A 26,130-nucleotide genomic window follows, 5' to 3' on the forward strand; every position below is an offset into this window, starting at 1 on the left:
ACAGCCATAGTTCCTGCCCTCAGAAGGCTTACAATCTAGTGCTTGTTCTTTGTTCCATTCATTGCCAACCTAGATGTGAATATCCAATGGAGCTTCTTCAAGAAGCCAAAGAGTAAATAAGCGGATAGTGCATTTCACGTGTGCCCAAGACCCCCAGCCGCCCAGTCCCACTTGGGCTTCCTCCCTAGAAACGAAATGAGAGGATTGGACTCCTAGTGAAGGAGTTAAGATGCAGAAAGGGATAGGCCTTGAGAGTACTACCGAACTCTCAATTCAAGTGGCCGAGGACCTCGGTCTCGGCCCTCTCGTCCTCAAGGAAAGGGGTCGGGAGGGGGCAAGTGGTACGTGGCGTCCAGAAAGATGACGAGGGTCCACAGGAAGAGGCGGTCCACCACCATGGCCACAAACTGCCAGTCCTCCTTCAGCTGGGGGTAGGAAGAGGAAACTGTTCCTGAGCTCCAAACCCCCAGGGAAGGCGGCCCAAAGTCCCTGTACTGCACCCACGCCCTCCAACCACGGCTTTGAGACAAGGGCGGGCCCGCAGAATAGCAGAGAGCGAAACTGCGGGCGACGGATGTGAGTAAAGAACAAGTGGGAAGCCAGGGGGCGGGACCAAGTGAGGCAAACTTCCAATCAGAAAAAGAAATCGAGTTCTGGGGGCGGAGCCTAAGTTTGCCAGTGGAGCCAAGGCCGCCCAGGCCTTGCCTTAGCCCACCCTCTTTGGAGTCACAGCTTCGTGGTCCTCCTGTTCCCACAGCTGTTGAGCGGTGTAGCTGATTGAAGAAACAACCTCCCGTAGGTCGGGAGGCAGGCACACAGCCCGGCTTGGACCATCGATAAATGGCCGCAGGTCCGGGGAAGACAGTTCAGGCTGGAACGTGGAAGAGGCGAGTCTGTTTGGCCACGACCGGGGCACAAAGACGGCCTGCGTGGGTGCTCTAGGCCCCGCCCCAACTCCCTCCTCCAACGCCCATCCAGGTTTCCAAACGTGAGAGAGCCCTTCAGGTTCTCTTCAACAGCGGCGACCTCTCTAGCCTTCCGCAATTCCTCCTATTCCCTTACGCTTTAGTTCCCACCTCCCCGCAAAGTGGGCAACAGAAGGAGGACTACAACTCCCATGATGCTCAACCACGACATCCTCTGAGAGCTTAGGACGCCTGCCTCCGCACAGTCTTCTGGGAACTGTAGTTCGCCCTCTCCCTTCTACGTGGGCCATGGGGAGTAGATACTACCTGTTGGGTTTGGGGAAGAGAAAATCATGTGGTGGCTTGCGGATGAAATATTCATCTGTTCCCCGACCCCAGCCACTTCCTGGAGAATCCCTGAGAGGTATAGGAGGTGGCTCCGGTATCTGGTCTCTCTCAGGTTTGGGTCTCTTCAGACCCAGATACGGAGGGAGTTTGTGGATAAAGATCTGCAGAGTAGAAGAAGAGGCGTGTTGGAGGGGGCTCTTATGCTTTCAGACCAGAAGGGAAGCCGCCAACCACCCCCACGGCACGTGCCCATTCCTGCTCATGCGTGCATGCATCCCACAGATGAAATGCAACTACACAGCCCAAGAGTCCTTAAGGGGGTTAGGAGGCATCCTGACTGGAAAGAAAAGTTCTGAGGGCTTCCACCCTGATAGTACCTAACCCTGAGAATGCTTCCTTGGGACCCACGATGGGCAGTATTGATGAAGAGAGTCTGGGATCTACGCAATGTTAATGATGGGAGGATAAAATTAATTGGGCAACATTTCAACACCCAAAGACCTTGGCACTTTGACGCTCTACCAGGAGTTGTAGTTCTCCCTCAGGTCTGTGAAAGGGAAGGTTGAAAGTTGGTGGGAGTGAGGAGCGATACCTGGACAAAAAGCCAAATACTAGGATTGAGAGTTAACACAGGTTGGAGAGGAGATCTTCTTACCTGACGGACCCAAAGGGGCATTTGGTGGGTGTGGGGTGAGCGATGGTGCAGGTTGAGGACTACGATGTTAAGGATGACTGAGAAGGTGACGAGGACCATGGTAAACATGAGGTATTTGATAATGACGGGGACAGACAGGGAGGTCTTAGGCACTTTGTCTGCCAGCAGCAGCAGGAACACAGTAAGGGTCAGCAGGGCAAAGATCGAGAGCCCCATCTGCTCTACTTGGGGGACAGAGGGGAAGGCGGAAGGATTAGGCTTTGCCAGAAAGCAATCTCCCTGGCATAATCAGTGACCGTGTTTCCAGCCCACTCAAGGACAGGCTTTTGGAAGGGCCAACTGCATGCAAATAACTCCTACATTTATACCTCCAACCTGGACTGATTCCCCTAAATTCCACACTTGTATCCACCTGCCTACTTAACCTCTCCATTTGGGTGTCCAATAGACATCTCGAACTTAACATGTCCAAAACTTAATTCCCTCACCACCGACTCCTCCCACTGTCTTCCTCAGTTCATAAATGACAACTCGATCTTTCCTGTGGCTCAGGCCAAATCCCTCGGAATCATTCTCAGCTCTCCTCTCTCTCATCCCATATGCAATCCATACCAAACCCTATTGGCTCTACCTTCAAAATATATCCTGAAACTGATGACTTATCCCATCTACCACTACCATCCTGGTACAAGCCACCATTACCTCAGATCTGAGTTATTATAAAGGCCTCCTCTTTGCTTCATCCTTTGCCCCCCTGCTGACTGTTCTCAACAGAGCAGCCGGATTGATCCCGTTAAAATGTAAATCAGATCATATCACTCCAGTGGTTTCCCATAGCCTTTAGCATAAAAGTCCTTACTGAAGTCTACAAGGCCTTCCCATTTGCTCTCTGACTACATCTCATACTGTTTTCTCTCTTGCTTACTTCTTTCAGTTATTACTTCATTGGTTATTTCTTGAATATGCAAGGCACACGCCCACCTCAGAGCCTTTGCATTCACTGTTAACTCCTCCTGGTAATTTCTTCCCCCACATATCTACCAGGGTCATTCTCTCACTTCCTTCAAGTCTTTGTTCAAATATTGATCAAACATTCCCTTTTTAGTGAGGCATTCACTGACCATCCTATTTTTAAATTGCAACCCCTGTGATAAACCATAGCGGAAAAGAATATGAAAAAAAAAAAAAATATATATATATATATATATATATACACACATATATATATATATATAAATGAGTCACTTTGCTGTACAGCAGAAATGAAACACAACATTGTAAATCAACTATATTTCAACAAAATTGTTTAAATAAATAAATAAATTGCAACCCCTACCCCCATTCTCATCCTCCCCAAACCCTTTTCCTGTTTTTCCTTCTTAGGAATTGACCTCTCCTAATATACTATCTAAGACTACCCTGGTGGCACAGTGGTTAGAAATCTGCCTGCCAATGCAGGAGACACGGGTTTGAGTCCTGGTCCAGGAAGATCCCACATACCGCAGAGCAACTAAGCCCGTGCACCACAACTACTGAGCCTGTGCTCTAGAGCCCGTGAGCCGCAACTACTGAGCCCAGGTGCCACAACTACTGAAGCCCGTGCACCTAGATTCCGTGTTCCACAACAAGAGGAGCCACCGCAATGAGAAGCCCGTGCACTGCAACGAAAGTAGCCCCTGTTCACCACAACTAGAGAAAGCCCCCGCGCAGCAACAAAGACCCAATGCAGCCTAAATTAATTAATTAATTTAAAAAATAATAATATACTATCCAATGGGTTTATTTATTTTGTTTACTGACTGTCTGCCCCACTAGAACATAAACTCCACAAGGGCAGGGATTTTGTCTGTTTTATTCACTGATGCATTCCCAGTGCCTTGCACATTACAGATGTTTAACAAATATTGTTAAATGAATGAATGGACCAACCCCTGTAGCAGGAACTATATAGCAAATCGAAGGATCTGAAAATGAAACCTAGTATATAAGAATATGCCAGGTGGCTGGTTATTACTGTGGCATACAACAGGCACTGAAAACTTCATGGAAGGTATTGAAATAAATAACTATTATGGTCTGTTCTACTTGAGTCTTGTAATATTGGGTCCCAAGATTTGCCTTGCTCCAGGAAGAAGGAGAAGTTACATGTGGAAGTGTGTTCTAGAGATTCATCACTCTCCTTCCCTAGACTGAGAGAGGGCTTGATTACACAGAGAAGGAAAGAGTGTGTTTTCTGTTTGTTTTGTTTTGTTTTTCAGGCCACAGCAGTAAAAGCCCAGAATCCTAACCACTAGGCTACCAGGGAACTCCCAGGAAAGCATGTTTTGAATATGAGTGTTTAGGATATCAGTCTCTGAATCAGACTAGTACTAAGCAGGGTTGGAAGAGCAACACTGCCTCTCTCTGTGTAATGTCAGGTGAATGACTTCAACTCACTTAGCCTCTGTGAAACGGGAAGACAATTCAGTACTTACCTCACAGAGTTGTGAAGATTAGAACTGAGTTAATATATGTAACACATTGTTTGTATTATCTTATAGCAAGTGCTCAAAATTAGAAAAGACTATACCTACACTTACACAAAGCTTACAGAGTACCAGGCATAGTTCTATTAACTCCGTTAATCCTCAAAATAGTCCTATGGGGGAGGGACAACGACTGGCCTATTTCCAGATCAGGGCACTAAGAGATTAAGGAATTTGCCCAAGGTTACTCTGTTAGCATATTGTGCTGTCTCCCAGAGAAATGTTGGCTATTATTTCCAAGGGAGATAGGAGGTTAAGGGACTAGTAGGCGGCATTTGACAAGCGGGGGGGGGTGGGGGTGGGGAGGATGCCAGGAATGGGGAAAGGGAAAGGAAGCGTTAGCTAAGCCTGGGAGTTTGTTGGTCAGAGGAGTGGCAGTTCCAAGGATGAGATCCTAGGACTCTGAAGGGAAGAGTTCAGAAGTTACTGGGTGCAGAGAAGTGAGCAGCAGAGGGGAGGTAGAGCTTGAGGTTGGAGGGGAAATCTGGATGCAGAGGCAAACGCTCTTCCTGAAAGGAAAACCTGGGTCAGACTGCTGAAGCACAGTTCATGAAGGCTTCAGTTGGCACGAAAACCTTCCCTGTATTATAGGCGAAGAGGAAGAACCTGAGCAATTGGTAAGAAGGAGTGCTGGGCCCCTTCCCCTCTTACCTGCATCTGGTGGCAGGTAGAAGACGAAGATGGTCAGAAGAGTGATGAGGATGCGTGGGGCAATGACGTTGACCAGGTAAAAGAGAGGCTTCCGGCGAATGATGAGGTAGAAGGTGACTTCTTCACGCCATCTTTCCCCCCCTCCCCTAGGATCCACTGGAGGCTGGATTAGCCGAGAAGGCTTGTGAATAATCTCCCATTGACCATTCTCGTGGGCGGGGGAGGGAGAAGAGAAGGTGACACAGATGTGGAACCTGTCTTTTTTGGTGCCAGATACGGCTGTTTTTTTTTTTTTTTTTTTTTGCCTCACTGCACCACTGCGCTGCTTGTGGGATCCTAGTTCCCCAACGAGGGATTGAACCCGGGCCCTCAGCAGTGAAAGTGTGGCGTCCTAACCACTGGACCGCCAGGGAATTCCCAGATATGGCTTTCTCTGCCACATCCTAGAGCAGGGGGGACTGATGTAATAAGGGGCTAGCTACGGTCCCTGGGCTGGACAGCCCATCTCTAATAAATCTGAGCAAGTCTCAATTTCCATAACCATAAAATATAGACAGTTACACCTATCTTGCTGAACCCACAGCGACTCACTGATGGAGTATATTTATCAGCCTGTTAGAAACTGGAAATCATAAAGCCCATGGACATGGGAGCCATGCCCACTCACCAATAAAGGTGCCTTCATGAATGTGCACTTCCTGCCGCTCCTGCCCATCGGGACCCAAGCCGGTCTGCAGACTGACTTCTGAGCTGTCATAGCTATAGGAACTGAACACCATGGTGCAGTTCTGCCAGTCAAAGGGGAAGTAGGTGACCGGGATGGAGTGGAGAGTCACTAGAGCTGCCAGAGAGCTGGTCAGGGCTGGGGGAGTTGGGGAGGTCACAGGGCAGACAGGGGTCAGAGGATATGGGGCACTAGGGAGATAGGGACCACCAGGGGAAGATCCCAGAGAAGTGGAGTCACAGAGGAATAAGAAGGTTATGCGGGGAAGTCATGGACAATGGAGGGGGGCGGTCACTGAGGAAGACTGGAAGTCAATGAAAGTGGACAGAGAAGACGAAACTCAAAGGAAAATCAGAAGCGTAAGAGAGACGTGAGGGTCATGGGGATAATGGAGGAGGGATATCCGAGTGAGGGTTCCTAGGAGCGCCTTGAGCTTCTCAGGTGGGGCCCGGACACCTGGATGCTGCAGCTGCTGCGATAGGTGCCCGGGGGCTGCCAGCGCACGGAGCCGTCGGAGGACACCACGATGCTGATGTCCAGAGCAACGTCAACATTTCCGTTGTTGCTGCAGGGAAAGAATCTTCTCATCTGGGATCAGGCCCCTCCCTCCGGAGGCCGCGCCCCTCCAGAGGCCCTGCCCCACCTCCCAGACTTTGGGAACATCCTTACTTGTTTAGGAGCACCACGTCTGGTAGCCACACGGATTCGGCAGTGATGCGGAGTGAAGTGATGCCCTCGTGCTCCTCAGAGTCCCAGCTCAGCCTGTCGTCAGTCCACTCCTAGGGAAGCAGAGGCTGAGGGGCCGTCTGGGGCTGGGGGCTGGAAGAAGTCTTGGGATGTGCGAAGGAAGCCCAGGCAGGGAATGCAAGGGAGGAGAGCCGCGCAGGCATGGTCTGTGGTTCCGGAGGCCGGGGCTCTGTTTAAGACTCCAGCTGCACTCTTTGGGACCCTATCAACTAATTTCCCCTTCTCTCTCATCGGGCCCCAATTTCTTTTTTCTGTAAAAACGAGGGGGTTGCACGCTAGCCTCTAAAACAGTGGTTTTCAAACTGCAGTTAACGACCCTTTTCATAGGTCCGGAATCAAATGAGTGGCCCCAAACCAGTGTTAAAAAATTTTTAGAATGAAAAATGCATGGAATGCAGCTCCCATAGTAAAGACAGGTATTGTTTCCTGAAGCTTCTGTTTCAGTTATAAATGTGTTTTCTGAGGTCGTGATGCAAAAAAAAAAAAAAAAAAAAAAAAAAAAAAAAAAAAAAAAAAAAAATCTTACTGGGCGGGACATTCGAGGAAATTGTAAAGGCAGCGGGACGCCCGCCCTTTCCACCCTGCGGGGGTCTCCGTACCAGGTCTAAGGAGATCTTTGTGCTCATCTCCTCATCCTTCTCGTTCTAGAAGGGAAAAGTTTAAAGGGTAGATATGATGGCAGTGTAGAGAAATGAGGGGCTCGGTGGGTAAACTCTCCCTGGAAACTCCCCTCTTTTTCTGAGTCGCACCCTCTTCGGTTCAAGCCCCACCTCCTATAAACTGCGTTGGCTTAAGCTCCGCCTCTATCTCGTAAACGTCCTGCTGGCCATACAGCCAGCCAGTTCATTTATCTGTCCCAGCCCCAGCCGGAGTGAATCTCTGCCCGCTGTTGTTTATTGACCTTGTCCGGCACCAAGGTCCGCCCCAGCCTGTGACCCCGCCTCAAAGTCCGCTCTCTGGCCTGTCCATCGGCCCCAGCTCCACTTTGAGATCCGCCCACAGGCCCGTTCATCATCCTGCCCGGCTCAATCCTGGCCCGTCCAGCAGCCACGCCCACAGCTTGTCCATTGGTCCGATTTCAACCCAATCTCTACTAACGGCCCGTCAGTCACCCAGCCTGGCCTCGCCCCGGACCCCATCCCCAGTGGTCCCTGGGTACTGCCCTGCCTAAAGCCACGCACCCCAGCCGGCTCGTGGGCCAGACCTCAGCTCCCCGCGTGCGCCCTCACCAGGCTGATTAATTGCGCTAGGTTGAGACCAAGGCTGACCCCGAGACGGTCTCCCACCTCCCGCGCCGGCCTCACCGAGCTATCATAGCCCGAGAAAAGTTTCTCGCGGACTCGGCTGTCTGCCTCCGAGCCGCGGGCGCCTGGAGGAGGAGAGAACTGAGTGAAGCCCTGGTGCCCGGCCACGACCTCTGGCCCTGTCACTGTCCCTTTGAAGCCCAGACTTACCCGGGGCGAAAGGCGCCCCAACGCCCCCAGCAGCAGCACCACCTGGGGTCATAGCCCGCCGCGTCGCTCAGTGAGTCCCCATGCGTGATCCGCCAGGACAGCAGCGCAAGGGAAGTGACGAGGCGCCCAGGAATGTGCACCTGTTATTGGGGGGCAGCCGCCAGCCTACCCGCCCCGCCCCTGGGACTTCATCCCTCCCCGAGCAACTGCCAAAGTCTGCTACCCACAGATGGCAGACAACACTTCAATTGTATAAATCGTCTTTAATTGAGAAAGCATGGAGTGGAGACTGGTCCCCCGGGAGCAGAGCCTTTTTGGGTACCTAACAGCCAGCTGAGGTAAAGCAAGTTCTATTCAGTTAGAAGCTGGAGGGGTGTATGTGGTCTAGAGACAAAGAGGCCCTCACCCTCCTTGGCCTGACCTGTAGGGGAGGAGGGTGGGACTTATTGCTGAAGTGGTATCTCATTTGAGGGGGCTCAAAGCTATGTCCCATTTGTCTTTTTTATTCTAGACCCATTACCCTAAAGACCTCAGCTTTAAAGGGGACCTGGAAGGAATTCCTGCTGAGGTAGCTAGGTGTTCATGTCCCCCCCAACCCAGGCACAGGTCCAGCCATGCCATGGCTCTGGCCCCTTTCCCATCCTAGCTGCCCTTCTATGAGCCAGGGATTCCTTGCGAAACTCCTCTGCCCTTCCTCAGCCTCTGTTCCCTGGCAGGACCCCAGCTGAGTTGCAGGAGCTAGAAACTGCATGTAAAAAAATAAGGTTAGCATTCTATAGGAAGAATACGATTTTTGGAAAATTGTCTAGGGCAAACAAGAAGTGGCTCTTGATCCATCCAGAACTTAGTTCTTGTGAATCATAGCTGGCTCCTTTCCAGAGCTCCTGCTTAACAGGTATCAACAGAGAAGGTGGGAGCGTGGGTCGAGAACTCTTAATCTAGAGCAATAACATGCCTATATAGGCTCTAGTTTCATCCTAGAGGGAAGGGCTGAGAGTCGTGGTCTATGTCCTAGAGCTGAGATTCAGAAGGAAGTAATCCGCTCGACGGGAGGGGTGCCGGCCTCCAGGCCCTGTTTGACTGTCCAGGCTCAGCTTACCTGACCCTGATAACCAAGGAATGCCACCCTGGGCCCTGCTTTTCGTCCCCCTCCCTCACTGTGACCCCACCACCTGCCCCATTATGACCCAGTCTGGTTCCCAGTATACATATGGAGGCCAGGGGACCCAGGCAGTCCTGGGATATCCGGCCATGGGTAAGCAAACCCATTACTGAGCCCAGCCGTGCTCTGGCACCACCCCCAGGAAATGCCAAGACCTAGGAGACTCAATTCTTCTGATCCTGGTCAGCTTCATCTTGCTCAACGTGGGGATCAATGTGGTGACTCTGGTCAGGGCAGGATCTGGGCAGCGGGGTTGGGGGAGCCCTGGGGTCTTGAAGGGGCTGAGGTGGTAGGGCTGCTGGGGTGTGGCCGGACAAGGGTTGGATTTCAGGGCTCAACCTGATCCCGAACTCCACGCTCCCTTGCTTCCCTCAGCTCTGGATGCAACTGAAGTGATTCTTGCCGGCAGGTTTCAACCGTATTTTCCCCAAAGGTAAGTGGGCACCAGCATGTGCACAAGGGATGTAGGCCTGTCCCCTTTCTTCTATCCCTGCCTTGATTCTCAGCCCCTCAGGACCCCAGGCCCTGTCCCATCTCGCCTTTCCCCACAGACAAGCAAGCCAGCTGTGTAGGCAGCCATCGTATGTGCATGCACTGCTCGGTGGAACCCAAGAACATATGCTCAAGAGTTTCTCCCCGCTTCCGCCATTGCCCAAGCTTCCTGCTCGGGCACCCAAAACACCTTGACTCCTGGATACCAGAAACAGATGATGAGACGGCTTCTAAGTGCTGCTGGATGCCGCCTCAGTGTGGACGGGCTCCGGCTTCCACGGAGGCTCCACGGGGACTGTGGAAGGAGGGGGTAGTGGGAGCTGGGGACGCCCCTCCAGTCACAGCCTTAAAGTCCCAAGCCACCTTTAACTCCAGGTAAGAGACATCTTCCAAGCTCCACAGAATGAGCAAGGTGGACGTGGTTCCACTCCGCCTGCCCCAAGAGAGCAAGACTAAGACCCCAGGCTATGACACAGTCCAGGCCCCAGCGTGGGCACAGACCTGCTCCCCAGTTCAGCTCCCTGCACATGCTCCTGCCAAGGCCCAGACCTGCTCCTCAGGTCATCCCACTGAGCACACACCACCCCCAGGCCGAGACCTGCTCCCAAGGCCACGCACATGAGCACACTTCCGCCAAGGCCCAGGCCTTCTCCCTAGTGCACACCACTGGGAACACTCCTGACAAAGCCCAGACCTTCTCCTCCGCCCAACCCTCCGAGCACGTGAAACCTCAGACCCAGACTTGCTCCACATTCCACCCCCCTGAGCACACCACCCCCTCGGCTCAGACACCCTACACAGCCCTCAACCCTGAGCACAGCCCTGCCCAAGTCCATGGCCCTGAGCATACCATAGCCCATACGCCAGCCAAGGCCCCCTCACATGCCTCAGCCCAATTCCTGGGCCACACTTCTCTCTGCACCCTCACCCATGCTCATCTGACCTATACCCATGCCAACACTCTGGTCCCTCTCCCAACTTCTGCCCCTGCTACTACTCCTGCCCTAGCCCCTACAACAGCCCCTGTCCCGATCTCTGCCACAACCACTGTCCCAGCACTGGTCATGGCACTGACGACCACACTAGTCCCTTCGAACACCCCTACCCCCATCCTAGATTCTACTCCCTCTACCTTGTCTGCCTTCAGCCAAGGCCTCTCCCCTGGCCATGTGGTCTAAGACGCCCGCAGTGTAAAGCAGAACTTATTCCATGTGTGTCCCCCTCAGAACTCTGGGTACTCCAGAAATGACTTGGGTACCCTCTCCAGGCCCCAAGAGGGGCATGGTCTGGTGAGCTCTGGTACAGCTGAGCAAACACTGAAGCAATGTAGTGGGGACAGTGCCAAGCCCTCCACAGGACCCATATTGGGTTACATGGAGTTGGGGAATATGGAATGGAAGATCTCAAATGGTGCCAAAGACAAATTTGTACAGTCCAAGACCTTCCCTTACTGTAGCTTCCATCCTTGCAGGTCTGAGAAGAGAAACACGGACCTCCAGACTCCACTGTACCCCAAATTCCTAGTGTACTCCAAGGATGATGCACCTTCTCAACCTTGCTTCTATTCTCCGACCAGTGCCCAGAGCTCACCATGCACCATGCCTCCACCATGCACTCTTTCTCTGCCTCTTGTTTCTCCCAGATCCTTTGTCCTTCATCAACACAGCAACCACCAGAAGCCCTAGACCTTAATATGAACCCCCCACCTATCCCCCACCCTCCAAGTCTCCTCAGTCTGTCCTCTCTCCCCAGGTTGCCATCCCTCCCCAGTTATTCACTACTTCCCAAACCCCAAACAAGCCACAAACCGCTGAACTTCATGAGAGTCTAGGCCTCAACCAAGGCTCTGTCCTCCAAAGCGCCTCAGGCTCTTCAAAAGGCTGTAGAGTTTCCAGAAACCCAAGCCTTACCCTAAATCCAGTCCTCCACAAGAACCAAGGCCTTATCCAAGACCCAGGCTTCCACAAGAACCTAGGCCTTACTGGAGACTGAGGCAGCCCCAAGAACCCAGGCCTTGCTCAAGATCCAGGCCTACACAAGCTTCGAGGCCTTACCTAAGACTCTTACCTCTGCAAGAATCCAAGCCTTTCCCAAGACTCTGAACTTCAGAAGAACCCAGTCATTACCCAAGATTCTGGCTCCCAGAAGGTCTTAGGTTCTACTCTACATGGACCTTTGTTTAAAAGGCAGTATCACACCCAACCCTCTGGTCTCCACAAGAACACATCATTTCTCCAAATTCCTTACATTCACAGGAGCTCAGGCTATATGCAGGATTCTGGAGTCTATAGGAATCTAGAGCGAAACCAAGAGACTGTACCCTATAAAAGTCATGGCCTTTCCCAAAATAGCCCACACCCTTCTCAAAACTCTGGATGTGGCAAGACTGTAGAGTTTCCAGAAACCCAGGACTTACCCCAAATCCAGGCCTCCACAAGAACCCAGGCCTTACCCGAGACGCAGGCCTCCCCAAGAACCAAGGCCTTGCTCAAGATCCAGGCCTCCACAAGCTTCCAGCCCTTACCCAAGACCCTTACCTCTGAAAGAATCGAAGCCTTTCCCAAGACTCTGAACTTCAGAAGAATCCAGTCATTACCCAAGATTCTGGCTCCCAGAAGATGTTAGGTTCTACTCTACATGGACGTTTCTTTAAAAGCCCATATCTCACGCAACTCTCTGGTCTCTGCAAGAACACATCATTTCTCCTAAACTGCTCACATTAATAGGAGCTCAGGCTTCATGCACGATTCTGGAGTCTATAGGAATCTAGAGCGAAACCAAGAGACTGTACTCTATAAAAGTCAAGCGCTCTCCCAAAAAACAGGCTTCCATAATAGCCCACACCCTTCTCAAGATTCTGGATGTGACAAGAGTACAGGTAATGCCCAAGATTCAGGAGTCTCTGGGAGTCCAGACTTTACCCAAGACTCTGGGCCACAGAAGAGTCCATACATTGCCCAAGACTCTGCAATCAACAAGAGCTCAGTCCTTTGCCAGGAATCTGGTCTCCATAAGAACCCAGGCCTTGTGCAAACCCCTCGCATCTATAAGGGCTCAAGACTTACCCAAGACTCAGGAGACTACAAGAATCCAGGTCTGACCCAAGATTCTGGCATCTGCAGAAGCCAAGGCCTTACTCAAGATTCTGACCTCCATAAGGATCCAGGCCTTACCCAAGCCACTGAAGTCAAAAGGAGATGTGGCCTTACCCAAGATGCTGGAATTTACAGAAGCTCAGAACATACCCATGACCCTAACTTCCACAAGGACACAGGAATTAATCGAGATCCTGGCCCCCATAAGGGTCCAGCCCTTACTCAAGACTCTGGCTTACCCAAGAGACCAGGCCTCCATAACAACTCAGGCCTTATCCCAAACCCTGGCCTCCACAAGAACCCTCTGGGAACTGACTCTGTCCAAGTTTTGGGCCCACATCAGACCCAAAAGTCATTTATATCTGAGGCAGTTCCTCGAAAGGAGGATGCAAGGCAGCACATACAATGGATTTCTCTCCCACGCAGGCTGAACTCCTGCTCTCCCAAGGCTCAAGTGGCTTACAATGCCCTGCTAACCTCCTCGCAGCGCACAGGCAGCCAAGACTGGGTGTACAACCGCATGGATACAGTTCCTCCAGCCTGACAGAACTATCGCCAGATGTCTACGCCTCCCAAAACCAGCTGGAAGCCCTACTGTCCTGGGTCAGGCAACCGGCCTGGGCGTGTGGTCTTTGACGCCTGCCAGAGACAGTTCAGAGCAGGTAGGGACAAGTGCGAAGCTGTCTCCCAGGTGCCTTCACCGAGAGACATCCAACAACTCACCGGAGATGGTCAAGTAGTGGGGATATCATTGTGTGATGAGAAACTTAGAGAGGGGACAGATAAGCATGAGGAATAAAGAGACAAGAGAAGTGTTCTGTGGGTCTTTGAAGACATCCACCCCAGCCCCATCCCACAGGGCCTGATGAGGACCTAAACTATCCCGGCTTTCACTCCATCACTGTCTAGCTAAATCTGTTATCCCCAAGGCCCTATAGCTGCTACTGTCAATTACAGTAGCCACTAGCCAAATGCCTATTAGAATGTAAATTAGTTAAAATTAAGGAAAATTAGTTGTTAAAAATTAAGTTAAAAATTCTTTCTCAGGGAACAGAATTTCCCTGGCATCCAATTCTGTTCCCTGGTAGCCCAGTTGTTGGGACTTGGCGCTTTAACTGCTGTGCCTGGGGTTCAATCACTGGTCGGGGAACTCAGACCCCGCAAGCTCCATGGCTTGGCTAAAAAAAAAAATTCTGTTCCTCTTGTAACTGACTTTGTCCAAGTTTTGGACCCACATCAGACCCAAAAATCATTTATATCTGAGACAGTTCCTCGAAAGGAAGATGCAGGGCAGCACATACCATGGACTTCTGTCCCACCCAGTCACAACTCCTGCTCTGCCAAGGCTCAGGGGGCCTACAGTGACCTGCTAACCTCCTCGTAGTGAACAGGCAGCCAAGACTGGATGTACCACCCCACTGATACAGTTCTTCCAGCCTGCCAGAACTATCGCCAGATGTCTACGCCTCCCAAAACCAGCTGGAAGCCCTACTGTCCTGGGTCAGGCACCCGGCTAGGGCGTGTGGTCTTTGACGCCCGGCAGAGACAGCAGGCAGGGACAAGTGCGAAGCTCTGTCTCCCAGGCGCCTTCACTGAGAGACATCCAACAACTCACCGGAGACCATCAAGTAGTGGGGATATCAGTGTGTGATGAGAAACCTAGAAAAAGAGGGGACAGATATGCATGAGGAATAAAGAGACAAGAGAAGTGTTCTCTGGTTGTTTGAGGACATCCACCCCAGCCCCATTCCACAGGGCCTGATGAGGAACTAAACTATCCCTGCTTTCCCTCCATTGCTGTCTAGCTAAATCCATTATCCTCAAGGCCCTAGAGCTCCATTGTCAATTACAGTAGCCACTAGCCAAATGCCTATTAGAATGTAAATTATTTAAAATTAAGGAAAATTAATTCTGTTAAAAATTAAGTGAAAAAGTTAAATATTCTCTTTCTCAGGGAACAGAATTTCCCTGGCATCCAATTCTGTTGAGGAGTCATAAGCGTCATCCTATGAGATGAGATGATAACTACCATAATCCCCATTTTACAGGTAGGAAATTGTGTCCTAAAGCTAATAAATGAGTGACCTGGGTTCAAACCCGGGTAGTCTGGCTCCGGAATCTCTACTGTTAACCACTTTGTTGTATTACCACCAATGAGATGGGGAGAGGGACATGTTGCTGTAAAGAGGATGGAGTAAAGATGGGAGAAGAGTAGATGTTAGGGAATTAAATAATGGGGGAAAAATAAGGGCAATTAAAAGACTGGAGGAGAGGGAAAAATAGTAAGAAGGAGAATGAAGATAAGGAATCATAGACAAACAAAAGATGGAAACAGAAAGTCAGTCAATGTGGATTGGGGACATAAGGAGGACCCAGGAAGACCTGAAGAAAGGCTGCCATGTCAGGTAGGATGCAGAGAACAGATGAGGAATGGCGATTCTTACATGATGGTGAAGGTGCCGTTGTAGGCGTTAGGCTCTGGCTCAGGCACTCTGTGGAGCTTCTGCTTTGGGCTGAGACCAACACACGACAGCGTCTCATTTTTGCAGGTACAGAGCTCACATATGCTGATGTTTGTGGTGGCATTCTGTTCTGGCTGTTTCTTTTCTGGGGTATATTTTACACCAGGAAGACCTGTGGATACTGAATACTGAGTCAAAGGAAAAAGAACTGCCTCAGATGGCTTTGGTTGCTGAGATATGTTAACTCCCAGGTCCACAGGTGGAACTGTGACTTGAGTCAGGTTTGGTTGTGCAAGTTTCACCTCAGGGTGTTTTGGAGGGGGACCTGTAGTCTTCTGCCAGGCTGTAGAATGTTCAGACTCTTTAGTAGGTTCTGGAGTTGTGGTAAGCTCCAGGTCCAAAGGTTTAACTGTGATACTTGGTGACATTGGATGCTCAGTATGATCCTGATCTGGTGCTGGAACTGTCACCTCGGGATACAATGGAGATTGAGTTACAACTTCCTTAATGAGCTCTGGAGGCTGAGCTTGGGTCTGCTGCATGGTTGGAGAAGGTTCAACCTCCATACTGGATTCCAGAGTTCACGTAAGTTCCAGGTCCAAAGGTTGAACTGTGGTCTCACTCCAGGTTGGATGCTGAGCCTGAACTTACTCTGGATTTGGAAATGCCACCTCAGGGTAAGTTGGAGGAACTGCAGTCTGCTGCAGGGTTGCGGAATGTTCAGCCTACGTTGTAGGTTCTGGAGCTGTGAGAAGCCCCTGGTCCAAAGGTTTAACTGTGACACTGGGCAAGTTTGAATGCTGAGCTTGATCCTGTCCTAGTGTTGGAACTGTCATCCCATAATGCACTGGAGTTTATGCTACAACCTCCTTAGGTGGCTCTGTAGACTGAGATGGGGCCTCCTGCTGGGCTGGAGAAGGTTCTGTCTCTTTAAGGGGTTCCAGAGGTAGGTCTGGGAACTCCTGTTGGACTGGAGAAGATTTCATATTCTCAGGGGGCTGTACAAGCTGAGGAAAGGTCCCTTGAGGGACTGGAAATGGTTCCACCTTTGAAAGGAGCTCTGATGACTGAGCATGAAACTCCTGCTGTGTGGGAGAAGGTATCACTTCCTTAGGGGGCTAAGGAGATGTAGCTGAGCCCCGCTGGGGAACTGGAGACTGAGCTGGTGCCTCCTCCTGGACTAAAGAAAGCTCTACCCCTCCAGGGGGATCTGGAGTGTGCGTAGGGTCCTCCTGCTGCACTGGAGGATGTTCAACCTCTTTAGTGGGCTCTAGAGTTAAGAGAACCGCCAGATCCACGGGTTGAACTGTGATGTTAGGCAACACTGGATGTTCAACTCCACCTGGACCTAGAGGTGAGAATGTCACTTCATTATGCGCTGAAGATTCAGCTGCACCATCCGTAGAGGCCCCTGGAGGCTGACTTGGGTGCTGATGCTGGACTGGAGAAGGTGCAACCCACTCAGTGGGCTTTGGATGCTGAGCTGAGCTCTCCTGCTGGCTTGGAGAAGGTTCAGTTTCCTCAGGAAGCCCTTGAGGTTGAGTTGGGGCTCCCTGCTGGACCGGAGAAGGTTCAACATTTTCACAGGGGGTTGCATGCTGATCTGAAAACTCTTGCTGAACTGACAAAGGTACCAATTGCTCAGGGGACACTGTAGACTGAGCCGAGGTTTCTTGTTGGGGTGGAGAAGTTTCAACCCCATTGGTGAACGCTGGAGTTACGATAAGTGCAAGATCCACAGGTTTAACAGTGACATTGGGCCGCTGCAGAAGCTGAGCTCGATCCTGACCTAGAGGAGAAACTGTTGTCACATGACGCTCTGGAGAGAAAACTACAGTCATATTAGAGAGCTCTGGAGACTGAGTTGGAGCAGATTCAACCTCACCAGGACACTCTGGATGCTGAGCTGTGTCTTCCTGCTGAGGTGGAGAAGGTACAACCTCAGGAGCCTGTGGATGCTGATCTGGAGCCTCCTGCTGGCTTGTGGCAGGAATAACTTCTTCTCCAGGATGCTCTGGATACTGAGCTGGGGTCTCGTCTTGTACTGAAGGTTTATTATGTATACCGGCTTCTGGAGATTGGGCTGGAGCCTCCTGTTGAACTGGCAAAAGTTCAAACTCCTCAGGTGGCTGTGAAGGCAGCGTGGGGGCCTCATGCTAGGTTGTAGAAAATTCTGCATTAGTAAGGGGCACTGAGGGCTGAGCTGAAGGCTTGTGCTGATTTGGAGAAGGTCCCACCTCTGGAGTGGGTTCTTTTGTGATGGTAAGCTCCACATCTGCAGGTTTGACAGCGACACTGGATAACTTTGAATGCTGAGCATGAGGGTGACTTGGAGGTGAAACTGTCATTTCATGATGCTCTGGAGGTTGAGCTGGCTGTTCCTGTTGAGTTGGAGAAGGTTCCACCTCCCCTGAAGAAGGCTCTGGAGGCTGAGCTGGTTGCTCTTGCAGGGTTGCAGAAGGTCCTATCTCTGGAGGAGACAGAGCTGGGATCTCCTGCTGGGTTGGAGAAGATTCTGCCTCATTAGGAGGCTCTAGAGACTGAGCTGAGGCTTCCTCGTGGGTTGCAGAAGTTTCAGCTTCTCCAAAAGACTCTGAAAGCTGAGCTGGGGTCTCCTGCTGGGTTGCTGCTTTCACCTCCTCAGGAGGCTCTGTAGGCTCAGAAGGCTGAGTCGGTTGTTCCTGTTCACTTGGAGAAGGCCCAGCTTCCACAAGAGGCTCTGGAGGCTGACCTGTGGGCTCCTGCTGGGTTGGAGAAGGTTCAACTTCCCCAGGAGGCTCAGAAGGCTGAGCTGGCTGCTACTGCTCCCTTGAAGGCTCATCCTCTCTAGGAGGCTCTGGAGGCCTAGCTGTGGTCTCTTGTTGGGTTGGAGAAGATCCTGTCTCCTCAGGATGATCAAGAGGTGGAGCCAGGGCCTCCTGCTGAGCTGTAGGAAACTCAGCTTCCGTAGTGGCCTCTGGATTGATGGTAAATTCCAAATCCAGAGGTTGAAGTGGAACACTGGGCAAGTTTGAATGAGCGTGATGCTGAACGCCAGGTAGAGATGCTACCTCATCAGTCACTGGAATTTGAAGTACATATTCAGTAGGGAAAGCTGGAGCCTCAGTTGGGGCCTCTTGATGGAGTAGAGAAGGATCAATCTCCTCAGGGTGCTCTGGAGGCTGAGATGGGGCCTCCTGCTGGACGGGAGAAGGTTCAACCTTCTCGGGGCTCTCAGGAGCCTGAGTTGGGCCTCTTGATGGAGTAGAGAAGGTTCAATCTCCTCAGGGCGCTCTGGAGGCTGAGATGGGGTCTCCTCCTGGACTGGAGAAGGTTCAACCTCTTTAGTGACCTGTGGACTTATGGGAAGTGCCAGAGCCAGAGATTTAACAGTGACATTGTACAAGTGTGACTCCTGAGTATCATTTACCACTTGATGTGCTTCTAGTCGAACTACAACCTCCTTAAGTGTCTCCAAAGGCTGGGTGAGGGCCTCCTGAGGACTTGTAGTTTCTACTTCCTCAGGGGCCTCTGAAGGCTGAGATGGAGCCTCCTGCGGAAGTGGAGGTGGTTCTACCACTTCAGTGGGCTCTGGATGCTGAGCCTGGGCCTCTGCCTGGGGTGAAAAAGATTCAACGTCCTCAGGGGTCTGTGGATGCTGAGCAGGGCCTTCCTGCTGGGTAAAGATTCAGCCTCCTCAGTGAGCTCTGGATGACGAGTTTGGGCCTCCTGCTGGGATGCAGAAATATCGCATCCTCATCAGAAGACTCCCTGTCGTGTAGCTTTTGTGCCATGTTTTCCTTGCGTGTGGCGCTGAGAGGCCTATACATATCCCTAAGCCAAAGTGGCCGCCTTCTCCCGAAAAAGCCCTCCTAGAACACAGAAAGGGAAATATTAATTCTGCATCTCCCCTGCTTTCTCTGGCCACAGTACTTTATCCTCCTCACATCTACCTGACTCTCACTTTCCCCTGAGCCTCTCTTACGCAGCAGAAATCAAAAAAGCCCCTTGGAGGAAAACACACACAGTTAGTATTACACGTCACTTTTCATCTCTCTCACAATGTGTTATCTCTGCTTTCATTAGGACTAAATGGGTACCTCAGTCCATAATCACAATGAGCAAAATCACCACAGACCCGGGATCATGAAAATCATTGCATGCATGCAGGCCTTCCAGAAGTTCTCTGTGTCTGTCCAAAATGGACCCCAAGTGTCTCTGGAGAGACATTTGTATGTGGCTTAGCATGGAGCATAGGCAGGATTTTCAGCCCCGTTCACCTTTCTTTGCCCTGGGCCAACTGCCCTCGTGCAGTGAAAACACTGCACAACGGCACTGGGCAGAAACTTGTTACTCCCTTAGACGCGCTTCACACCAGTCCGCTTCGGACTTAGTTGCACATGCAGCATTTGCTGGGGGTGTGGGTGTGGGGAGAAGGTGATTTTATTTTCCTGGCTGCTCTATCCTATAAGTTGAATCACACCAAGTAAACACCTGAACCCAACGAGCAAAGTCATCTATAGCTCTCTGACTTTCACTCTGCAGGCTGTCACTCAGGTGTCAGTGAATTGTGGAATCCGTTTAAAGGCCGTGACCAGCAGGGATGCACAAAATACTCTTTTCGAATACAAACAGAATAGAAAAAAAATCACAGTGCGCAATAACTTTGTTTCAGAAACTACTTATGTCCATATAGTATGTGTCTACTCAACTGTGACATAAAACGTAGCTCACAGCCCAAGCACAGTGTGTGATCAGTAGAGAAGTCCTCAGTGGAAAGGGACCATCTTCTTCTTGGTAATCACTAGCAGTATGACCATGGGGCAAGATATTTTCCCTTTCTCTTTCTCCAGTTCCTTATTACAAAAGGAAGAGACAAACTACTGTCTAAAGTTTCTCCCGGTTAAAATTCTATGAGGTTTGGATAAAGGGAATAGAGAGTAGGGGCCTGAAAAACAGTAGGATGAGAGGGAAGTTTTCTTGCCACTTTCCAGAAGGGACTCATATGTTCTACCTTTCGTCAGCTTTGAGTGAGGCCAGCCCCTAAATCCCCAACCATGTGGCCCTCCCTACCCCAGAGCCTCCTAGAAGGCCTCTGGCCTGGCCTGATGCCTGGGAGCCAGGCATCAGCCCAGCAGGAACAGGTACAACCAAAACCTCTCCCCGTCCACCCTCTTTCCTTAAAGGACTAGTGAAAGCAGATGAATGTGTGCCAGTCCTGTTCTAACTCAGCTTCGGCTGGGGAGCTACTTCTGCTGATAAATAAACTAGGGTAAACCATTAGGGTAATTAAGCGTTCTTCCTGCCTTTGGTGAGGAAATTGAAATAGATGAGTTCTAAGTTCTCCTCTAGTTGTAAAATTCTGCTTTCAAAGACCAATATTTACCTTCGGCTTCTTTTTCTATCTTCCTCTTTTGCAATTCTATGAGAAGAAATCTGTCTTGAAAGAAAACAGGATCATGATGATCCATTACAACTATTTCCAAATCCTTATTCATTCCTTTTTACTTTAAATCTTATCTATCCAGTAAGATGATAACTCTTTCAAGGAAAGGATTTCTACCCTGTTTAATAATCCTTCGACTCTTCCACAGTACCTAACTTAGGGTCTTGCATGCAGCTGGCGATATATTTTATTGACTGTTTTAGATAACGTTCAACAGATAATTCCTAATAAAAACTCTTAGAAGTAGGAAAAGAAAATAAAAGTATCTGGCAGAAACCTAAGCATTGTTTTAAAGTCAAGAACAAGAGTAGGATGCCCAATCATTACTGCTACTATTGAGTATTATGGAGGAGGTCTTAATCAGTACGATAAGAAAAATGAAGTATTGGAAAGAAGAGACAAACATATTTGCATATGAAACAAGGGACCTAAAAAGACCAAAAGCATCAACTGAAATTTTATTGGAAGTAACATGAGTAAGATGGCTCCATACAAAATCAAGAGATCAACATATTAGCCTCAATAGCTTTCCCATATAACACAACTAACTAACTAAAAAACAGAAGAAACACCCAATTTACTCTATCAATAAAAATGCATGACGTACCTAGGAATAAATTTAACCACAAATTTGTAAGACCTATGTGATGAAAATATTAAAACTTTTTTGAAGGACATTAAGAAGTACTTACATGGCATGAGATACCATCCTCCTAGAATGTTGTAAAGAGGTCAATTCTCTTCAAATGAAACTAAAAATTCAATGCAATCCATTTATAGCCAAAATAATTTCTAAATAAAACCTGGCCAGCTGACATTTGGTAGAGAATATATGTAAGAATAGTTATGAAATGTATGCAAAAGAAGGTCAAAGATTAGGACCTTGTCCTACCAGATATAAAATATGTTATAGAGTGACTGAATTAAGCAGTGTGATATCAGTACTGGTACAGGACAAGATTACTGGATCACAGAACAGCATCCAGATGAAGATAGCATATTAGACCAGGGAAGAAAGAATAAACCATTCAGTGAAAGATTTGAAAAGAATCAGATCTTCATGTAGGGGGAAAAAGTTAGATCCCCTACCTCAACCACACAAACAAACAAATACAACAAATTCTGGACAGATTATAAAAGTACTTGAAGAAAATATTAGAGATGATTTTTACGTCACGAGGTGACAAAGGCCTGGCTAACAAAACCCACCCCACATGAGCCATGAGGAGACGACAGGCAGATATGGTGGCAGACTGTCAACACACCTCCTACTCTTCACAGCCCTTGCCCCCTTTTCCCCTGGACTGTTTGTCTTCTTCTTGTTGACTTATAAAACTCTTGGGAGTTCCCTGGTGGTCCAGTGGTTAGGGCTTGGCTCTTTCACTGCTGTGGCCCGAGGTTCAATCCCTTGTCAAGGAACTAAGATCCTGCAAGCTGCACAGCATGGCCAAACCCCACCACTTCGAAACAAACAAACAAAAACTCTTTATGGTAAAGAAATACTGGCTTTCATTGAATTTCAGTGTTTCGAATATTTCCAGTGTTTTTGTCTCTAAGGAGACAAGACAAAAGAGTGGAGTAGGGAGCACCAGCTTTGCAGTCGGGTGAAACTGCCTTCTGCTTTTGGTTTGGCCGCTGGGGCCTTACACTGATCTCCTTCATCTATGAAGGAGGGATAGTAATATCATCCTCACAGGACTGTGGGCTTTAAATCAGACAATATATGGAAAACTCTTCGTCTTACGCTTGGCATGAATCAGTGCTAAGCTGGTGTCACAGACAAGATGGTGGAATATATCAAAGACTCTGCTTGTGGCATCAGGCTCTGAAGGCTCTTTCCCACCAGAAGATGATAGAAATATTGCTTTTATTTTCTTCTAATACCTTTATGTGGTCTTTTTTCACACTTATGGATATATGCTTATTTAAGATGAAACATGGGGATCTGCTATTTACCCCCCAAGTAGTTAGGCAGCTATTCTATCACCATTTATTCATTTTCTTCTGCTGATTGCAATATTAAAACATGGCATTTCAAAAGTCTTAAGAACACAGGGGTCTATTGCTGGACTCTATCCTACTTCAAATAAATATTCGGTTGAATTATTCCTCACTGTGGAATTGACATAACGCCTCATCTCTCTTCCGTTGAACACCATTATTGTCTACCATAGGAAGAACACTGCATGGACCCTGTCCTCAAAAAGCTTATCATATATGTGGGGAGAGGAAATAACGGTTAGGACTCCTCGCTTTCACTGCCGAGGGCACAGGTCCAATCCCTACTTGGGGAACTAAGATCACAGAGGCCCAAACAAAACAAAAGAAAACAAATGCAAGAAGTTAAAAACAATAAAAAGGGGACTTTACAGAAATTCTAAAAATGCCAAAGGCCATATGCCACCTGAGATGTAGAGGGTACAGTCTGGGCAATGGCCAATGACTAGCAAGCTAGTCCCCAGCCTCCTAGGCTCAGAAATCATACTCTTCCTCACCAAGAGAGAACTCACGTCTTCCTGTTGTGGCAGTCTCACTTTAGCAATATCACAGGATTGATCAAACATCAGAATGCCAAATTACTTGACAATGAGAAATACATCTGTTCTACACACAGGGCATCTGTGTCTACACAATCAGAGAATTACCTTCTGTGGGGACAGGCCTCCGTGGCACACTAAAGCACAATCACAGAATCGAAGGCTACTTGGTGAGAACAGAATTAGAAAAGGAATCAGCTGAATCCAGACTTTAATGGGAAGGCCTGAGGTAACTGGATCCATCCATCTCCTCAACAGACAGCCTGGCTAGTGGGCCTGACTCTTCAGTTATGCTGCCTAAGGTGCCATCTCTACTCTTGGGCAATGTGAGGATGGGCACTGCCCATGTTGGTCTCTCCTCACCTTTTCTATGCTTTCACTAGTGACCAACCCTCCTGCAGATAGACACATTTCTCTTTAGAAGTTAGTACATCATATCAGGTTTTATTCAAGTGTGATAGGCCAGGTAGCCATTGGTCCTTACACATCTCTCCTCAGCTCCATGATGTGCTAACCTTGGTGGTTCTCTCCTGGGGGGCTGCCTTTCAAAAAACTGCTTACCACTTTGGTGAGTTCTGAGGGGAGGGGACTGCTTTGTTATGGCCCCTAAGAAATGGTGACAAACCTCACAGGACTAGGATCAGGAGGGCTGGAGTATTCAGGGAAGGCTTTACAGAGAAAGATATCTGAACTTGAGTTGGCTTTTCAGAGATTCATAGGAGTTCCACAGGCAAAGCAAAATAAAGGAATTTTAGAAGGACAAAGGCACAGACAAAAGTAGGAATGGGTATGGTGTAACTAGCGTATAGTGAGGAGCTGCTTTGGCTGGAATGGAGGGCTGCCATTACAGGAGAAAAGATAACTAAAGTAATGTGGAGTGGTAGGGTAGAATCAAGACTGTCAGCCTATTAAAATCACTCTTTTCATGTTAGCAACTGCCTGCTGGGAAAAGGAATAAACCACTATGTAACTGAACAAAAGGTAAACAGGCTAGCTCCAGGAATAGGCTACTATAAATATTTTAGGGTAGCCTGCTGCAAGATTTTACTTGCAGTGTTTTAATGGAAACTATCTATACAATTCCTAATACACCGGAGAAGAAAGCTGCTAAGTAAACCTGAGGAATTGACGAGATCACACTTTTGTCTTTTAGGCATGTCCTTTTAGCCCTCCCAGGGTGACTGAGAGCTCCTTGACTATGGAGATCCTATATCTCTCATCACTTCAGCCAAGAAGGAAAGAAATCAACAGTAGAATGAGAGTGACTGGTGAGTACATCAAATCAGCATACTTTTTTGATTTGAAGAAAATGTACTATCATGTCAACTCTGGCCTTCTTATAAACTTCACGTGTCAAAATAGTCCAATAGCTTGTTATCATGGATCCAATTCCATAGGGATCTCTTGGGAGTGAAGTTCCTTTTAAAAATCCTGTGGGGACTTCCCTGGTGGTGCAATGGTTAAGGATCCGCCTGCCAGCACAGGGCACACAGGTTCGATCCCTGGCCTGGGGAGGTCCCACATGCTGCGGAGCAACTAAGTCAGTGTGCCACAACTCCTGAGCCCGTGCAGCTACAGCCCGTACTCCACAACAAGAGACGCCACCTCAGTAAGAAGCCCATGCACCGCAATGAAGACCCAACGTAGCCAAAAAAAAAAAAAAAAAAAAAAAACCACACAAAAAAAACATCCTGGGAATATAATTTTCATTAAAAGAACAAAGTGTATGTCAGTCCTCATGGCTAAAGGGAAGAATCAAGTAGTAGCAGGTGGAAAGGTGAATTTGATTCTCAGTTTCTGGGTTCTGAATCTGAATTAATTATTGTCCTTACCTCAATGAGACAGAGAATTGTAACACAAATCGTCACTACTACAGGTACAGATACTTCCAAGGTGAGTTTGTTGTTATAGTCATAACCTGGAACTTCTTTTGGGAGCTAAAAAAATATATAACAATTTTTAAAAACAAGGAGATAGAAGGGATGAAAACTTACGATTCTTAATCCTATTCTAAACGATAGCTAACTATTCTTAAACTACTATGAAACCCAATCCTTTCAGGCGAGTAGCTTCTATAAGAACAAGCCAAATTTAATGTTATTAGTCTTATCATTAGCATTTTCTTCTACAATCTATCTACAATTTATTTATCTTGTGTTATGTCCTTTTCGCATCTACCCTAGGAATAGTGACACACTCTCTCAATGAGCAAAGTTGGTGATCACTGTCTTAGCCCGTTTCATGGCTGAAGATAAGATACTGACTAGGAGCCCGTGGTATTCCCACCTGGGCACGTTAATGGCATGTCCTAAACTGAGTAAAAGTCCAAGTCCCATGTGTCAGGGGTTATCCTCACCTCACTTGACTCCTGCTCTTTCTGCTCACTCTGGGCTTCTGTGCTCTCACTGATATAGTTGTCAGCTTTCCACTGGTCCATATCCCATTCCGCTTTGGACACATTTACTTCTTGCTGCTTGCTGAGAAGCTTCATCAGGAGGCCTGTTCTAGAGATGAGGTTGGCACAGGCCAGCTGCACGTGGGTGTCCGAGCAGTCTATTTTCAAAGTCTGGATAACATGAGAAATGAGCCTTTGCACGTCATTGTTGGGGATGAGGGACCAGAGCTGCTGGTTTAGCTGAGTTTCAACTTGATCACCCGGGGATGCGAGCCCTGGGAAAGTGAAGCCTGTGGGCTTAGAGGATAATTCAGTGACCATGTTGTGGTGTTCCTATTGTGTTTTGTTGGTGTGTTGAACAGCTGGCATACTGTTGTCTGCAGCAACAGTAGAATGTGCAGCAGAGACGGTCCTATGGGTAGTGTTTCCAGGGCCGGTTCCTCCTGGCAGAGTAGCATTTCCTGTAGAAATAATTGCTTCAGAAACATTTTGTGCAGTATTGTTTTCTGAAGTAGTGTTTTCTGCAGAAGGGTCTGAAAGAGAAAATAATTCT

The 26,130-nt window shown here is 48.8% G+C and overlaps 2 protein-coding genes and 1 long non-coding RNA gene across 3 annotated transcripts; 1 reads left to right on the forward strand and 2 right to left on the reverse strand.

The window, feature by feature from the left end:
• Nucleotides 1-311: 311 nt before the first annotated feature.
• On the reverse strand, nucleotides 312-7,181 carry LOC307070029 (acetylcholine receptor subunit beta-like; the record flags this gene model as incomplete). The annotated part of the gene is made up of 9 exons (XM_079728643.1): nucleotides 312-425; nucleotides 731-893; nucleotides 1,233-1,414; nucleotides 1,909-2,132; nucleotides 5,085-5,294; nucleotides 5,752-5,899; nucleotides 6,265-6,373; nucleotides 6,478-6,587; nucleotides 7,155-7,181. 9 exons carry the CDS (start codon nucleotides 7,179-7,181, stop codon nucleotides 312-314), a joined length of 1,287 nt encoding a protein of 428 aa, XP_079584769.1.
• A 4,857-nt stretch (nucleotides 7,182-12,038) lies between these two features.
• Nucleotides 12,039-13,302, forward strand: LOC307070033 (uncharacterized protein; the record flags this gene model as incomplete). The annotated part of the gene is made up of 2 exons (XM_079728644.1): nucleotides 12,039-12,043; nucleotides 12,390-13,302. The coding sequence occupies 2 exons, from the start codon at nucleotides 12,039-12,041 to the stop codon at nucleotides 13,300-13,302; spliced, it is 918 nt and encodes a 305-aa protein (XP_079584770.1).
• Nucleotides 13,303-18,870: 5,568 nt separating this feature from the next.
• Nucleotides 18,871-25,885, reverse strand: LOC307070030. Its single transcript, XR_013811520.1, has 3 exons — nucleotides 25,539-25,885; nucleotides 20,586-20,635; nucleotides 18,871-19,071 (listed from the first exon to the last, which is right to left on the reverse strand). It is a non-coding gene; the product is annotated as an uncharacterized lncRNA (long non-coding RNA).
• Nucleotides 25,886-26,130: the final 245 nt, after the last annotated feature.

This window comes from Hyperoodon ampullatus (genome assembly GCF_949752795.1).
Source record: "Hyperoodon ampullatus genome assembly, contig: scaffold_583, whole genome shotgun sequence".
Taxonomy (NCBI): Eukaryota; Metazoa; Chordata; class Mammalia; order Artiodactyla; family Ziphiidae; genus Hyperoodon; species Hyperoodon ampullatus.